The sequence below is a fragment of the Salvia miltiorrhiza genome, chromosome 3, assembly GCF_028751815.1.
Source record: "Salvia miltiorrhiza cultivar Shanhuang (shh) chromosome 3, IMPLAD_Smil_shh, whole genome shotgun sequence".
Taxonomy (NCBI): domain Eukaryota; kingdom Viridiplantae; phylum Streptophyta; class Magnoliopsida; order Lamiales; family Lamiaceae; genus Salvia; species Salvia miltiorrhiza.
The window spans coordinates 16497170-16514453 of NC_080389.1; the positions used below are offsets into that span (position 1 = coordinate 16497170).

The 17284-nt window shown below is 34.5% G+C and overlaps 2 protein-coding genes across 2 annotated transcripts; one reads left to right on the top strand and one right to left on the bottom strand.

The window, feature by feature from the left end:
- Positions 1 to 2130: 2130 nt before the first annotated feature.
- On the bottom strand, positions 2131 to 4287 carry LOC131018462 (putative late blight resistance protein homolog R1B-16). The gene has a single exon (XM_057947181.1). It carries the CDS (start codon positions 4285 to 4287, stop codon positions 2131 to 2133), a length of 2157 nt encoding a protein of 718 aa, XP_057803164.1.
- Positions 4288 to 7102: 2815 nt separating this feature from the next.
- LOC131018463 (putative late blight resistance protein homolog R1B-16) lies at positions 7103 to 10244 on the top strand. The gene is made up of 3 exons (XM_057947182.1): positions 7103 to 9099; positions 9529 to 9721; positions 9930 to 10244. Exons 1-3 carry the CDS (start codon positions 7103 to 7105, stop codon positions 10242 to 10244), a joined length of 2505 nt encoding a protein of 834 aa, XP_057803165.1.
- Positions 10245 to 17284: the final 7040 nt, after the last annotated feature.

Consider the following 17284-nt stretch of genomic DNA (forward strand, 5'->3'; position numbering starts at 1 on the left):
GTTTGCTCCGTTTTCGCAAGCCTCCAATGTCTTGGCTACGAGAAATCTTCTCACGCCCACCAACGTCCAAGAAGTGCCGGAGGTGGAGAAGTCGAAAGCCAAGGGAACCCGCGCCCAATATTCGCTATCAAGCTCGTGGCAATCTTGTGGGCGGAGGCTACCCACAATCCTATTTTGGGAACCTTCCTAAAGTTGCTCCAATATTAAGGAGCAATCGCGGAGAAGTTCAACGCGCTTAAACCGCCAGGAGCGCCGAAGCGTAAGCCGGATCATCTCAAATCCCACTTCGCACGTGTCCAAAAGGACACGAAATATTTCGAGGGCTTCTACAACACTTCCAAGGACAATTGGGGCAGCGGTATGAGTGACGACCAAATCACCCAACAAGCCCAGACGATGTTCGAGACGAATTTCAAGAAGCAATTCTCCTACATCAAAGCTTGGAAAGTCCTGCGCGAGTGTGAAAGATTCATGTCGCAAGTCGGGGATGTCCACTCCGCAAAGAAGTCGAAGGGCTCCGATGGCCAAGCAACCACCACTTCTTCGGAGCCGAGTATCACAACGAGGCCCTAAGGCCAAAAAGCGGCAAAGCGAGACAAGAGCAAGAGGAAGAAGGGAGAAGAGTCTTCGGGAAACTCGGCGTACTCCGACGCCCTTGAGAAGGTCGCTGAAAGCATGAAGGAGCATGCTCTCCAAACGGGGCAAATCGTCGAAGCCAGAAACAAGCAAGCCGAGTTGAAAAGGGAGGAGTTCGATATGAAGCTCCTCAGCACTGATACTACGCACATGACGGATGCACAAAGGATATTGCACAACCACGTGGTCCAAGAAGTGTTCAAGCGTCGTGGACTTATCTAGAGTAGGATTTTAATTTATGTAGTTTTTTTTTTCTTTAGTTTAAATTATGTAATTTTTAATTATCGTATTTTAATTATGTCTTTAATTTTAGTTTAATTATTGTAATGTTGAATTTTAATTTTAATGAAATTTAGAATTTAAAAATAAAAATGTAGAAATGTGAATTTTGTGGAAATAGGGATCTAAGACCCACTCTAAGATCCAATGCATTGGAGATGCTCTAATTAAGGCATGTGCTAAAGGCTCGACGGCTAACTCTTTGCTATTGGGTGTTTCACGAGTTATAAGTTCTTTGATGATTGACTATTTATCTGAGAGGTAGAAGAGGGTTGAATGAAGTATATATCTTTCCGAATCAAAGAAATTTTGATTTGGTTCGAATAGAATATTCAGATATCGAGTATTCATTCCACCCCTAATAGTGATTGAGTCGGTGATATTAAAAGTCGAAAGAGTACTTTCAGATTCATATTTTTTAGGGAAAATTCGACGTTTACTTGGAATTCAAAGAAATACAACATATTGTGATTGTCTACATGTGAAGCGGAGCTTATTGCAGCTACCTCTTGTGTATGTTATGCTACGTGGTTAACAAATTTGTTCCAAGAACTCAACTTGCCATAAGAAGGTTCAACGGATATACATTGATAATAAGTCCGCCATAACATTGGCCAAGAATTAATGTTCCGTGATAGATGCAAATACATTCATACAACTATCATTTTATTTCAGATCTCATATCCAATAAAGAAATGAAACTTAATTATTTGAAGACTCATGATCAAGATGCAGATATTTTCAGTCATTGAAATTTGTAAACTTTCGAAGATTGAGAAATTTGCTTGACGTCATGAACTAAATTTCAAATTAAGGAGGTGTATTGAAATAAAAAATTTATTTTTATGTAATACATTCGTGATGTATGAGTTATTAACTAGAATAAATGTTGTGTTATTAAGGCAACTTGAAGATTAGGCAACAAAATATCAAAAAAAATTATTAAGGCAACTTTTTTATTTCTCCAAATAAAACAAAATAAAATAAATACTCCCTGGACTTCTTTTTCCACTAATAACACACTCACCTAATATTTATTCAAATCGGTGGCACCAACAATCATGTACATTCTTATGGGACGCAGAGAGTAAATGTAAGATCGAATGGTAAAATCTACAATAAATAAAATCAATAGCAGAGCACTAATTTTTAATTGAATTAAGATAGGAAAGAAAGACAAACATAATCGCTAACCTCATCAGTCGAAAGAGCATATCAATAACGAACTTGAATGGTGTAATTGTCATAGTCAGTTTCTTGTTCCTTTTGTATGCTTTTGGCCGACTCCACGAGAGATTTGTTCCGTCCATCAATCTCAATCAGTTCAAGTGTCGGAATGTATCCAATATCATCTGGAATCTCCATAAGAGAAGGACAGCGTTGAAGTACTAGACTCCTGAGCTTCGGAAAGTGGCTGCTATCCGTCCACCATTTCTCAAGATTTGATTCATCAATTAGAAGAAATTCCAATTCCTCGAATTCTCCATCACTTGTTTCCCAAATGCTGCCATCACAAACATAGTTTCTCAGTTTGAGCACTTGAAGATTAGGCAATGAACCAACAATACTCAAATCTTCCCAAGGACGCCGCCCACCACTCAAGGTTAACTTTTTCAACGACTTAGGAAAAACAGGATTCAGACTTGGCCTCAGACAGAAATCACCACATATCTCCATTTTCAATTTCTCAAGTTTTAACAAACGTTGAAGGTTTTCTAGATGATAGTCCCCATCAACCTTCTCTTCAGAGTAACATATGCCCAACTTCTTAACATTAGGTATCATTTTCAACATCCTTTCACTACATTCGAAGTTGGTTGCAAGTGAAAGTGTTTGTAAGTTTTCTAAAGGAGAAGTTGCTCCATCGGGATGGGGTAAGGGATGAACGGAGGGGGAGATGAGATGTCTTAACCGTGGCATCTTCCATATTTCAACTGGAAAATGAACCAATATAGATGGGCCGTCTGGATAAATAATCAAGGTTTGGAGATTCCGAAGGTTTAATGTGGATTCAAGAATTGCATTGGGGTAGCTGAAAGCAAGAAATCTAAGATCACGAAGCTCAAACACTTGAGCTGGGACACTGGTGTTTAGCATATCCAATATCTTGAGCTTCCTAAATTTTTCCAAAGAGTCTACTGAACTATGACTGTAGCATATAATAGTATGGATGGTTGAGCCATCAATGTGTGCAAGAATAATGGAATGAGATATACTAATACGGAGCTGCATTGCGAAGATTTCAGGAAGAAAAAACGAACCCATAAAAGTTAGAAGAAAATTCTCTTCCAATGATCTCATTAGGCACAAGTCGCGCAGCAGATCATGAAGGCCACAGCTCTTGATTCGGCCATTAGACTTCCTCTTAGTAACCAAAACAAGATTTCTCTTGACCAGATCCTCCAGACACCCTTCTGCTACTTCCTCAGGGGTTTTGGTTGCAGTTGATTCAACCAAATCCTCAGCTATCCAAAATTTCACCAATTTTGAGGCTCGAATCTCATAATCTTCTGGAAAGGCTCCCATGTATAAGAAACAGGGCCTCAAATGATGAGGCAAATTGGTATAACTCAAATCTAATATTGCAGCATACTTCTCCTCATCTGCTGTGATGACCAAATTTATGTTGTCCGCGATCTGCTCCCAGTCGGCTTCAGTCTCGCTGACTTCAGAGAGAAGCCCTGCAGTCACCACAATTGCAAGGGGCAGCCCTCCACAGCTTCTCGCAATCTTTGTTGCTATATTCTCCATCGCTTCCAACATAGGAAGGCGGCATTCTCCTTTGCATAATTCCTTCTTAAGTAGATTCAAACTTTGAACATCATCCAAGTATTGCATCTCATGGAATTTCTCCGAAGAATCAACGTAAGCAGCCACATCCTTTAGCCTCGTCGCCAATATGATCCTGCTTCTATTGGAGTTGTTGGGAAAATAGGACCTTATTTCATCCCAAGCCTTGGTACTCCACATATCATCTATTACGATCAAATACATCCTATCGGTTAAGGTTTGGTGCACTTTTAAAGCCATTTCCTCTTTGCTCAATCCAGTTATATCTTCTTTGACAAAGACTTTCATGGAAACAAGCAAATTTTTGAAAATGTTACCAAAATTATAATCCTGAGATACTGTAACCCAAGCACGAATGTCAAACTTGTCTATGAGATATGGATCATGATAAACATTTCGAGCCAGAGTTGTTTTACCGATTCCTCCTGCGCCAGCTATCGGAATGATTTGGAGTTCGTCAGCATCTCGACGGAGGCGACTGAGTATTGCCTCAACATCGCGATCAAGACCAACCGCATCAATTCTTCCCGTCGGTGCAAGTGTTGATGTTGGAGCAGCAGCTGGAGAATCATTCGATCGCATGATTGTCCAACAGTTGACTTGATGATTGGACTCAACACAGTTGACTCGATCGATCCCAAAATTGATGGAAAGTTTTCAGCTCGATAGTGTTCCAATCTGTTGAAAAACGATAGAGCAGTGATTGAGAGAAAGTAGTGTGGAAATGGATTGATACAATTTCTTAAACTGAAGGAATAGGAATGGGATATTTTTGGTCATGAGTCAGAATTTGGTCTCTGACTTGTGCTACCGAAACAAGAGCAGCAAAAGCCATTGCTGAAGATCAAACTTTTCGACCAAGGTTTAATGATGAAATCAAATGGTTTGGAAGATGACAAAAGTACTGTGTGTGTGAGAGAGAGAGATGAATTGGACGATGAAAAATGTGTCTATGTGAAGAGAAAAGGCATAGGGGGAGACGAAAAGAGCAAATAGTGAGCTGAGGTCCTGAGCAAAAGAATAATGTATATGTGATCAATTAACTTATTTTAATCGCTCTGTCCACGAAAAACATCATGTTGAACACACTTTTAATAAAATGGTTGCAATTAAATAAAAGTACAATTTATAGGGATATTATTAATATAAAAAATACTCCCTCCGTCCCATGAAGTGTGATCCATTTCTTTTCGGCACGAGAATTAAGAAATTGGTATTTTGTGTATTAAGTGTGGTAGGTGAAAAAGTGAAAAGGTGAATAAAGAGTAAATTTTTTACTATTTTTAGAAACAGGTCAAGCTTCGTGGGACAACCCAAAAAGGAAAGTGGGTCACGCTTCGCGGGACGGAGGGAGTAAAATAAAGCTATATTATTAGTTAAAAATAAAATAAAATATAATTTATAGTTAAATATATATAGGGGAGAAGGTGAGATGTGATAGTTTAAAAATTGAAATACAACTCCTTTTAGGCAAAAAAAAAGGCAAGTGAAATTCTTTTTTGTTGATGAAGGGAGTGTCTGAAATTAATCTCCTACCCCTAGGCCAACACACACACTCCACAACAATTAAAATTTATTGTGTCAAAGTGTGTGTGACATTATTAATTTTACTATTTTATTAATAATTATAATAAAAATAAAAATATTAGTATTATACTCCCTTCATCCCCTATAAATATGCATGGTTGATCATGACACGGGTTTTAATAAAAGTTGTTTAAATTATTGATAGTGGAGAAATTGTCTCATATTGAGGGTATTGTTAAATAAATTGTGGGTAAATAGTATAAGTTAGAAGGGTAAATTGTAAAAATTATGTGTGGGGTAGTGTCCAAAAATAGAATATGCATAAATTTGAAAGACATACCAAAAATGGAAGATATGCATAAATATGTGGGACATGTGGAGTATAATTAAATTTAATTAATATCTATAGTAAAAAATTAAAATCTTAAAATTTTATATATTCTAACTTAAAATTAATTAACCTTAATAGTTTATTATTTTAAAAACAAATATAAAATTTTAATTGAATTAATTTAATACTCCCCCAGGATAGATGGGGCGATTCGGGTGAGATACAATGTAGATCCAACTTTTGATTCACTTGTGGGATCTGGGCGGTTTGGGGGGGATCACCACGACTCTTTTTTTCTCAAGAATCCATACATCCCTTATCAGTGTATGGACAGCTATCTCTCGAGCACATGTTTAGGTTTGGCCTCGATGGAAAAAGAAAATGTAGCACCTACAACGCATCTTCACAGACTAAGAATTACGAGATCACCCCTTCATTTGGGGTGATGGAGGGATCGTACCATTCGAGCCGTTTTTTTAACATGTTATTCCCGGAGGTCTGGAAAAAACAACAATCAATAGGATTTCCCTAATCCTCCCTTCCCGAAAGGAAGAGCGTGAAATTCTTTTTCCATTCCGTAGGGACCAGGAGATTGGATCTAGCCGTAAGAAGAATGCTTGGTATAAATAACTCACTTCTTGGTCTTCGAGCCCCTCAGTCACTATGAACGCAAGATTATCACTAGGGGTGAGTACTCTTTTAAAGGCGAGAAAACATCCGCACGCAGGCGGAACACTACCCACATACAAATGTGGAAAACACTAAGTTAAGAATTACAACAGGTATCTAATATATAATCAAATAAGCAACTCGCACGCAGGCAGGATCTTTACAATACACAAAGGTAGAAAAACAACCGCACGCATACGGAACACTACTCACACACAAATATGGAAAACACTACCCACACAACAGTTGGAAAACTATCCGCACGCAGACGAGATTGAACCTAAGATCTCTCACAAAGGAGAGTCTCTAGGTGCCTCAACTTTACTACTTGAGCTAGGCCTCATCGGCACAGAGACACAGAGTGAGTACTTTTTTAATTATCTGAACATTATAACAAACTACAATTAAATAAAAAAATAAAAATTAAGCGAAAATGAAAAATATCCAGAGTGACTCATTCTTATGTGAAATAGAGATTTTATAAAAGAAAAAAAAAACATAAAATCTTTGAGAGACGAAAATAAACAACAATAAAAGGAGAAAAAAATACTCAGAAGGAAAAAAAAAAAAAAGCAAAATAACAAAAAATAAAATAAAAAACAAACCAACAAGCAAAGGTTTTGACAAAATAGACAACTACAAGAAAAACGGCTAAAAAGAACTATATAACCAACGGATTCAGATGAGAGAAGCCAAAATCAAAACAAAGAGAGACTCCTTCCGCGGGCCCCTCAATTGAAACATTCTTCACTCTTTCTCCGCCATTTTAAAAATTTGGACGTTTTGTATGCAAATCAGAGGAAGGATTGGCAATTCCAATCCAAACCGATAAGCATTCAGTTTGACAATTATTGTTTGCGTACACCTGATATGGCTTCTGAAGCTCTCGATTCCCTGCTACAAATTTTACGCCAAATCCTTAGACGTAAGGATGATCTCACCACTCTTCGTGTAAAACTACGAATTATATCCATCCACGACAAAGCTGTGCTCTTGCAATTGAACCTCAAACATTTCCCAAAAAAGGAAGCAATTACGGAGGCAGTAAATACAACACAAGAGATTATTGAGTATATTTTCTCCCCAGAGAATGTTTCAGATTGTGGGTCGATAGAGGCGAGTGTGAGACTTTCAAATCAGTTGGGGGAATTGGTAGAGGAGCTCGCCTCAACTGCCGGAGATGTGGTGGTTTACTGCAAGAGTCTCGACGAACTAGTCAACAACGTACCAAGGCGGAGTGACTCATCATCAAGATCTGCAATAAAGCTGGATGTCAGCCTTTTATACCTGTTGGTGAGAGTGGAGAGAATTTTGTCGACTGCTAGAGATTTAGTCGACTATTCTCTCCGTGTTGATGATCTGGAGGATTTTGATGTAAAAGATCTGAGAGTAGCGACAGAGCTGACTGTCAGCATTTCAATCCGGTTGCTGAGTTTAGCGGAGAGAATTAGGTCCTCAGTTGATTCTGCCGGTGTTGGTTTCAAGAGTGAAGATTTTGATGGTTTTAATGAAGATCTGAATTCAGTGAGACTGCAGACTTTCGACATTTCACACCGGTTGGGGAGATTAGCCAAGAGATATATGTCAACTGCTAAAGACTCAGTTGACAGCGTAGGACGACTGAATGATTCTCCAGCTGTTGCAACAGAGCTGATTGACAGCATTTCAAACCGGTTGGAGAGATTAGCGGAGAGAATTATGTCAGCTGCTGAAGACTCAGTTAGCAACGTAAGACGGCTGAGTGATTCTCCAGCTGTTGGTTCATCATCAAGATCTGCACTCAAGAGTGAAGATTTTGATGAAGATCTCTCTGTAGCAACAGAGTGGACTGTCAGCATTCCAAACCGGTTGGGGAGATTAGCGGAGAGAATTAAGTGGACTGCTGTTGGTTCATCATCAAGATCTTTACCGACAAGCAAGGATGTCGTGGTTGGTTTTGATGAAGATAGGTTGCAGATAATGTCATGGCTTACAAGCTATTCATCCGAGCTGCAAGTCCTCCCTATTGTGGGAATGGGAGGCATTGGTAAGTCCACACTCGCTAAAATTGTTTATGATGATACATTCATTACCTATCATTTTGATTTTCACGCTTGGGTCACAATATCGAAAGATTACAATGTAGAAATCATTCTTTCAAATCTGCTTGCTTGGATGAAAGGAAAGGGAATCCAAGCAGAGAATGATTTACAATGCAAGAAGAAGGAGTCTGAAATTTACAAATACTTAAAAGGTAGGAGGTATCTCATAGTAGTGGACGACATTTGGAGTTCGGAAGCTTGGGATCACATACAGAGGCTATTACCTGATGATAATAATGGAAGCCGAATCATATTAACCACAAGGCTAAAGAATGTGGCTGCTTATGCTAACTCTTCGAGCCCAATCCATATGATGCGTTTCTTGGATGACCAACAAAGTTGGCGTTTGTTCCAGAAGAAGGTCTTCGGAGATCAAGATTGTCCTGTTGAGCTACAAGATATTGGGAAAAAATATGTAAAACGTTGCGAAGGACTGCCCCTTTCAATTGTTACTGTGGCAGGACTTTTATCCAAGATTGATAGAACTCCAAAGTTGTGGAAGCGAATTGGGGCAAATGATGGACAGTTGGAAACAATATTATTATCTTTGAGTTACAAACACTTGCCCCGACATTTGAGGGAGTGTTTCTTGTATATGGCAGGCTTCCCTGAAGATTATGAGATCCGTGTCTCAGAACTCATCAAACTTTGGGTAGCTGAGGGCTTTTTGGAAGGTCGAGATGAATCTAAAACGTTGGAAGAGGTGGCGGAAGATGTTTTGGAGGTGCTGGTCAAGCAAAGTCTAGTTTTGGTTACTAGCAAGAAGAGTGATGGCAAAATCAAAAGGTGCAAGCTTCATAGTGTGGTTCGGGACTTTTGTTCAAGACAGGCTGGGGAAGAGAAGTTCCTTCTACCTATTATGGATTACTTTCCTAATCCTATCGTGAGAAGGCATTTTCTTCCACAAGTGCTACAAAATCATCAACGCATAAGTGTTAGTTGGTATGATCTTCATCTTAAGGACTCTACGCATAGCCCATGCACCCATTCTATTATATGTATTTCACAGAGAGGGTATAGGCCCAAAGGCTCTATAGAGAATTTTAAGTCACTTAAAGTCCTTCATGTTTTACGTAGAAATGATCATGCAATTTAGGAGTTAGGTCAAGTGTTTGATTTGATTCATCTCACTTACCTTGCTTCCAAAATTCCTAGCAATATTGTTCCTCCAGCTATATCAAAGCTTCATAATCTTCAGACTTTAATTATTTATAGATCGGAGGTTAGGTTGCCTGAGGAGATTTGGAAGCTGGAGCAATTAAGGCATCTTATCGCCTTTTCATTTCTTCCTTTACCCGATCCAAAAGATCCAGCAAAGTCTTCTCTAAGAAACTTCCAAACACTTTCTCTGGCAACAAACTTTGTATTTAGTTCTAGTATGGTGCGGAAAGTTGGAAATATGCTACTCGTTAGAGGAGAAGTTTCGTCCAAACTACTTTGATTTTGGTAGTCTTGGTTTGCTAAGTCGACTGGAGAAGTTGAAATTGGAGACGCATTGTTCATTTCAACCGTGTCCCAAATTTAATTTTCCTGGATCGCTGAAAAAGTTGGAATTGAGTGGATGGCGGCTTCCTTGGACATATATGATGGTTTTTGGCCGGTTGCCTTCTCTTCAGGTGTTGAAACTAAAGAACTATGCTTGCAGTGGGGAACTCTGGAAAACTATCGAGGGAGGATTTGTGAAACTGAGACTTTTGCATATTGATGAATCAAATCTGCAGAACTGGACAACTGAAAGTAGCCACTTTCCGAGGCTCCAGCGCCTAATGCTTCATCGCTGTCCATATTTGCCTGAGATCCCAGTTGATATTGGAAAGATTCCAACACTTGAACTGATTGAGATCCATGATCATAACCAATCTCTTTTGTACTCGGCCACAGATATAAAAGCGAAACGGGATTGCCTACAAGTTAGTTTGAAGCATTTTTGATATGATCTTTCAAACTTGACTCCGTGCTTCGTATGATGTAAAAGAAATTTATAAAAGTTGAATGATTTGACACCATTTTTAGCAGCCATGTTTTTCGTTTTCAAGTGCAGAGTATTGATGGAGCTAGCCAACTTATCAGATATTCTCGACTGATGAAAGAAGCAGGGAGTTAAAAGTGAAATGGTTGGTGATGTTTGTTTAACCATGAGTAGTTGATAAGCTCCTTTTTTGCAAGCTAGCTAGTTTAAAATAAATCTGAATGCCGTATACTATGTTATCATGTATTTCTCAAAGTTGAGTGTATGTGTGGATGTCATTGTGGCAAAGTAGGCCTCTCAACAATCAATTCAGATCTTTTTTTGCATTATAATGTGATCACATCTTACATTTATAGATGATTGATATGTTAGGGTTTATTTAATGAAAATATATACCCTAAAGTTGGGCAATCTTGAACCTTTAAGATTGCCACATGTCGACAGAGGCGATATTGCCTCAACATCGCGATCAAGACCAACCGCATCAATTCTTCCCGTCGGAGCAAGTATTGATGTTGTAGTAGCAGCGGGAGAACCACTCGATCGCATGACTGTCCAACACTTGACTTGACTCAACTCAACTTAATTTTGGCAGTCTGACAGTTGACGCGATCGATCCCAAAATTGATGGAAAGTTTTCAGCTCGATAGTATTCCAATCTGTTGAAAAATGATCGAGCAGCTATTGAAATAAAATAGTGTGGAAATGGATTGATACAATCTATACTAATAGAAAAAGAGCCTAAGGATTCTATGGGACAACTTGTTGATTGCCTATTTTACCCCTCTACATATTTTATATTATATATAGTTATAATCTATTTTCTAATTAAAAGAAAGATGTTTCATGACATATGGACACAAGACACAAGAATTACTAGACTTCTAATCCCTTTTTTCTCTTTATAATATTACAATTTAATTTAAAATAAAATATTATTCGGATTCATATCGATGTCTCAAACCTGAACGATTTTGAACATAAGAAACACAAACAACGAGCTGGATTAGAATGAAATTTTCGATTAAATTGAAGAAGAATGGAGGTAACGAGGACAAAACAAAATAGAATTGCATGAGATCGTGGCTTAGAATGATATGATAGAGAGAAAATTTATTGCATTGAAAATTCGAAATATTCAATTATGTTTAAATGCATCAGCTGTCATTAAGTCAATCAAGTAAATAAGATGTTTTATTTATTTATTATTTTTTTATTTTTTTATGTAAGCTGATTTGTATTGTCTATATTTTTTCACATTTTTGATAATTACTTTCATGTTTTAATTTTCGTTTGCATTTTTATATTTTTTTTTATTGTTTTCTGTTTTTTCTCTTTCAACTATACAATTATTGTAGATTTTGAGTTTCATAGCTCTCCTTACATAGAGAATTTATTTAATGGTGCACACCTCATATATGTATCAAGAACTGAATAAATATTGAAAGAGATTGTTATGATCCATTGCAATATCCACTTTTTTTTCCAATTGGCGAAATAGGTTGACATATCAAAACATTAAAAAGATTGATCCCATGTTCTTCAAATCGTAACAGAAATTTTGTTTCTACTTCTACTTTATTAGCAAGAACCATAACTGCGATATTATCTCCAATGAAGAACAAGGTATCTCTATTAACTTTTTATAATTGATTGATGATTAAATTAGTTAAATAGTTATCATATTTTATAGTTTTATAATGTTTATAATTTATTTTAATAATTTGATAAATTGTAGTATTAAACTTTAGGATTTAAGCATGTGAAAAAAATAAAAATATACTTTGAAGTCTTCCTGCTCTTACCACTAACTATCGGTACATGAATGACCTGAATTGATAAAACGTTGATTTGTATTTAGAGTGTTTAAGTGATAATGAATACATTTAATTAAATTTCTAAACATAATTTGAATGGAAAATCTTTTGGTTGTTAATTGGTTTGAGATTCTTTTATATAATTAAGGAATTGTTGACACAATTATTTATTTTTTATATTGCTATATTTTATTTTATTTCACTAATCACTATAATATAACTTTTATTATTTTTATGTTGTATTTTTCTATATTTATAGGTGTTAGAAGACAAAACGTTAAGAATGTATCGTACAAAGAATATATTTTCTATAAGATACAAATAAAAAATGCAAGACAATCCATACTCTTATTAGTTGGAAGATTATTCCAGTAATATATCATGGATATGTATATAAAATTGGAGACAACAATACTTGATTTTTTTCGTCAAAACCAATCAAGTATGAGAGCATAATTGTATCAAGAAATTGTGGATAATGTCTTTGATGGAGAATTAAGAGGGAATGAAGTTGGCAAAATAATTGTTCTACCAGTAACATTTATAGGAGAACCAAGAGATATGCGTCGTAGATATCTTGATGCATTGACATTAGCACAAAAATTTGAGAAACCTGATCTATTCATTACAATGACTTGCAATCTAGAGTGGAAAGAAATACAAGAAGCATTATATGATGGTCAAACAACTCAAAATCGTCCAAACTTTAACTACACGAGTATTTCGAGCAAAATTGCAAGACTTGAAAGATCAATTATTTAAGAGGGAAATTTTTGGACATGTAACTAAGATCAATTATTTAAGAGGGAAATTTTTGGACATGTAACTGCACATGTTGATGTAGTTGAATTTCAAAAAAGAGGGTTACTGGTGGACGTCGTATACCACCAAATAATTCCTGCAGAATTATCAAAATAAATTAGTATCGTGATAAGCAGGGTCGATCCCACAGAGAGCAGATAAAATCATTCAATTCCCTAAATCTATAAAATTTTGGTGATGCCACCACGCCTTAACTTGGGAGAAAATATTAATTAAACTAAGGAAACAAAATTAATCAAATAAAATACTCTTGAATTAAATCAATAAAAAGGGTAATTCGGCTCAAATAAATCCACTCTAATTCAAACTCTGATCATTGACGCAATAATTAATTAATCCCTATCAACCAACCAGTTATAGGATACCGTGAAACGCAACGGACGTACTCCAATTCCTACTTACTGTGTCGATAAACTGCTGGAGACGCCAGACCTGCTTATTTCTCTTATTAAAATATAACGTAGCTGGAGACGCCAGACCTAGATTTAATATTCTAATAGCATTAAGATGAAGGAACCCAATTTAGACCAATTATCCTAGATATGCTAGTAATAATTAACCCATCAATTTATTCATACTACGAACATGATAGTTTTATCACTAATCAGCCTTATTCCAACAATTACGGATTGGAGGTGCTAATTGACTGTAATCCAATTTAATCTAAGTTGATCAGGCTTAAATAAAATCAGAATTATCTTTAAACCCTAGGAATAAATCGAAATCAATAGGAACCAATTTTATGCTCAATTAGGTCTCACAGATTAATAAATTAGTGCTTCTTTATTCTCGCCGAATTAAGAAATTAGCTACTCATAATAAAATTCAGAACAAGCAAAGGAATTGAAGCAAACATAAAATAAATGAAATAATTGCACGTAAAGAAAATAACGAAAATTATAGTAAAATAAAACCACAATTGAATTGCAACTTCTGCCACAAATAAACTCCAGCCGCCAACCTCCCACAAATCCAAAGCAAAAAGCAACTAATTAATTCTAAGCTAAAGGAATTGTATAATTCAAAAGGTGTTAATAGGGAAAAATGCCCCCTTCTTATAAAAACTTGTAAAATTGCCCACTTTTATTTATGAAAGTAGGCAATTTTACAAGTTTTTATAAGGATGTGGGCATTTTTGCAAATGTCCCATTCAAAAGTCAACTCTCATAAAACCAAAAAGAAACTTGCGGCTCCTTGTAATTAGAAATTAAAACCTCATATATCTATCCTATCTATGCGGCTATATGGAGGAATTACAAAACCAAGGGATTAAATATTCCCTTAAGTGACCGAATCCTCTCCCATAAATGGGTTTCGGCCCTTATCAAAACTTAAGCCCAAAATCTATACTATATTAAAACAGCAGTTTTCAATTAGAAATTGATTTCAAATCAATTTGAAATTGATTTGAATGGCAATTTTGAAAATATATTCAACATGAAGGTTACAAATAAATTATATCCCACTCACCCCACTATCTCACTTACACATTAACCCATTCAAAAAATTCAAATAAATCCACTAATATATTATAAAAACTAACGATCAATTACTAAAACTATATTTGAATGGTCTTTTATTTAATTTTATATGTATATCCATATTCACAAATTATAAATTCAAATTGATACTCTAAATAATGCACATGCTATAGATAATTAGGTAGAAAAATTAGATTGTATATTCGAAGAAGTATTTTACTGTATATCAAAAAGATGGGCACTTGTATTACCGTAATTCACTTATATATATATATATATATATATATATATATATAATGCATATTCAATGAAAATGCTTTAGATATAATATTTTTTATGGTGAAAATTATCACATAATTCATATTAGAATTTGACGATCTAACTTAGAACATTCATTTTTCTCGGAATAACCTCATTCATCATAAGTTTATGCATAAAAGACAATTCAAATGTATTTCATTTTTTTTATTACCATAATTATAAATTTAATGTGTATTATATGAAATTTGAAATATTTTTCTACCAAGAAAAAAATCAAACGAATTTAAATGGAATGGTAAATTAGATCAAAGAAATGATTATGGACACTATTCTTAGTTGGCAGGTGATTACACAAATAATTTGAAATAATTTATTTGCTTTAGTTCTTATGTTAATTTATTGATTTTTATATATGATTTGTTTCATATAAAATTTATTATATTGTAACTGAGATGATAATTTTATTCATAAGTTTGTTGGCCATGATATTTTTTAATTAATCAATTATCAATTATCATCATAATTTGCTCTGTGAGATTAAATGAACACAATTATTTGATATTAATTCAAGCAAATGCCGAATTAGTGGATAAAAACTTTTCTTCAACAAATGGTGAATTGTTCGAAGATGGTGGACTTATTGATTTAAATATTGAAGAAATGCCTAGCAAAGGTATTGCATAAACATTACAAAAATTCTTTTTTTATATATTTTTACTTGAATTTGTTAATCCATTTTTAACACTAATCTTGAAAATTAATGGGAAATGAGTAATTAATCTGCATGTTTTAGATGCTAGCTGATGCATTAACTGACATACATATTATATTAAAAAAAAATGTAATGATGGTTAGTTGGATACACTATACATAGTAATGTTAGATGCACAATTTGCCCACTCATTTTTAAAGAAATAAATTATATCGACCGAAATGTTGATTCAACATTGGAGGAGTCGTAGGAGAGTAATTTGTTCTTCGACATAAATATCAAAATCAGTATGATATTTATTTTTTAATTGCTCTTTTTTTTATAACATGCAATTGAATGTATTTTTGTATAATAGTTGATGGGGAAATAAACTTTTTCGGTATGCAAAATCTAGGTGGTATGTTTATTAGCTTACAATTAATTTTTATTCTTTTAATGTTTGGTTTAACATTTATATGAAAATACTCTACAAAATATAAAAACTAGCGTTGTGAAAATTACATATTTTATCATATATTCTACTACAAATATTTTAATTATAAAAAGTATTTGTACTTGTAATTTTTCAAATATTTATAACTATTATAATTGATTTACTATTTAATATATATATATATATATAGTATATATATATATCTTATTATATATATATACAAAATTATTTTCGTGCTTCGCACGAGGGAAAATACTAGTAAATAATAAAACAAGAGTTTAAGGCTTCATTAAATCTAGAATAATTAATTCTAAGCCCAATCTTTAATTCCTCTTCAAAAAACACGCCATCTTCAACAAATACTCGACTTCCACCAGCTTCTTCCATCCACGAGCATCCATCTCCACTTTTCGCTCAATTCCTACATCCAAAATATCACAAACCATGTAAAATCATATAAAATCATGGCAAAACACATACTAAACTAAGTAACTAAAATACACACATCAGTTACCACATGTGCACGTGCTGATAATTTCAAGTCTGAGTATAAGTTGAATACGACAAGTGAAATAGATAAGTTTTGTAAGTATCGAACTTCCCGATCAAGAAAATAGTTCCGAATTATTTGAATTTATGAAAAAACATATGATGCATGGACCTTGTGGAGAGAAAAATCTAAATAATCCTTATATGGTGAAAGGAAAATGCAAATGTCATTATCCACGACCATATTGTGAAAAGCACACAACAAGGTAAAGATGGATATCCAATTTGTAGAAGAAGAAAAAATGGATCAATTGTACGTGTTCGGAATGCAGACTTAGACCATGTAATTGTTCAGATACAATTGTCATATTAATGTCGAGGTATGCTCTGGATCAGAGCGCTGTTAAGTATTTGTACAAATATATCTATAAGGGACATCAGTGGCGGAGCCAGGAATTAATTTGGAAGGGGGCTGAACTTACACGGCCCCGGAGAATTTTTTTTTTGGACATTCCGTATATTTAAGGCATTATTTTATTAAAAGACAAGCATAATAGTAATAATAAAGAACAACATTTTCATAGATTATATAATTTAAATATATAACAAATTAGTTTCAATACATTACAATTTTTTTGGGACATTCTGTATTTTTAAAGCATTTTTTATTAAAAGACGAGCATAATAGTAATTATAAAGAACAACATTTTCATATCCTATATAGTTTTAATATATTACAAATTAATTTCAATACATTACAAACTTTTTTTTTTTTTTTGTCATTTCGTACATTTTAGGCATTTTTTATTAATAGACAAGCATAATAACAATAATAACGAACAATATTTTTATAAATTATATATTTTCAATAAATTACAAGCTAGAATCAATAATAATAAAAGACAAGCATAGTAATAATAGCAAACAAATTTTTTTTGGGCATTCCATCCATTTTAGGAATTTTCTATTAAAAGACAAGCATAATAG

What these genes read in the sequence shown, in the direction of transcription:
- LOC131018463 (XM_057947182.1), top strand. Translation starts at nt 7,103, where the DNA reads ATGGCTTCTGAAGCTCTCGATTCCCTGCTACAAATTTTACGCCAAATC. An exon ending in AGTGATGGCAAAATCAAAAG is followed by an intron (nt 9,100 to 9,528) that starts GTGCAAGCTTCA and finishes AATTATTTATAG; the next exon opens with ATCGGAGGTTAGGTTGCCTG. An exon ending in AAGTTGGAAATATGCTACTC is followed by an intron (nt 9,722 to 9,929) that starts GTTAGAGGAGAA and finishes CCTTCTCTTCAG; the next exon opens with GTGTTGAAACTAAAGAACTA.
- LOC131018462 (XM_057947181.1), bottom strand. Translation starts at nt 4,287, where the DNA reads ATGCGATCGAATGATTCTCCAGCTGCTGCTCCAACATCAACACTTGCA.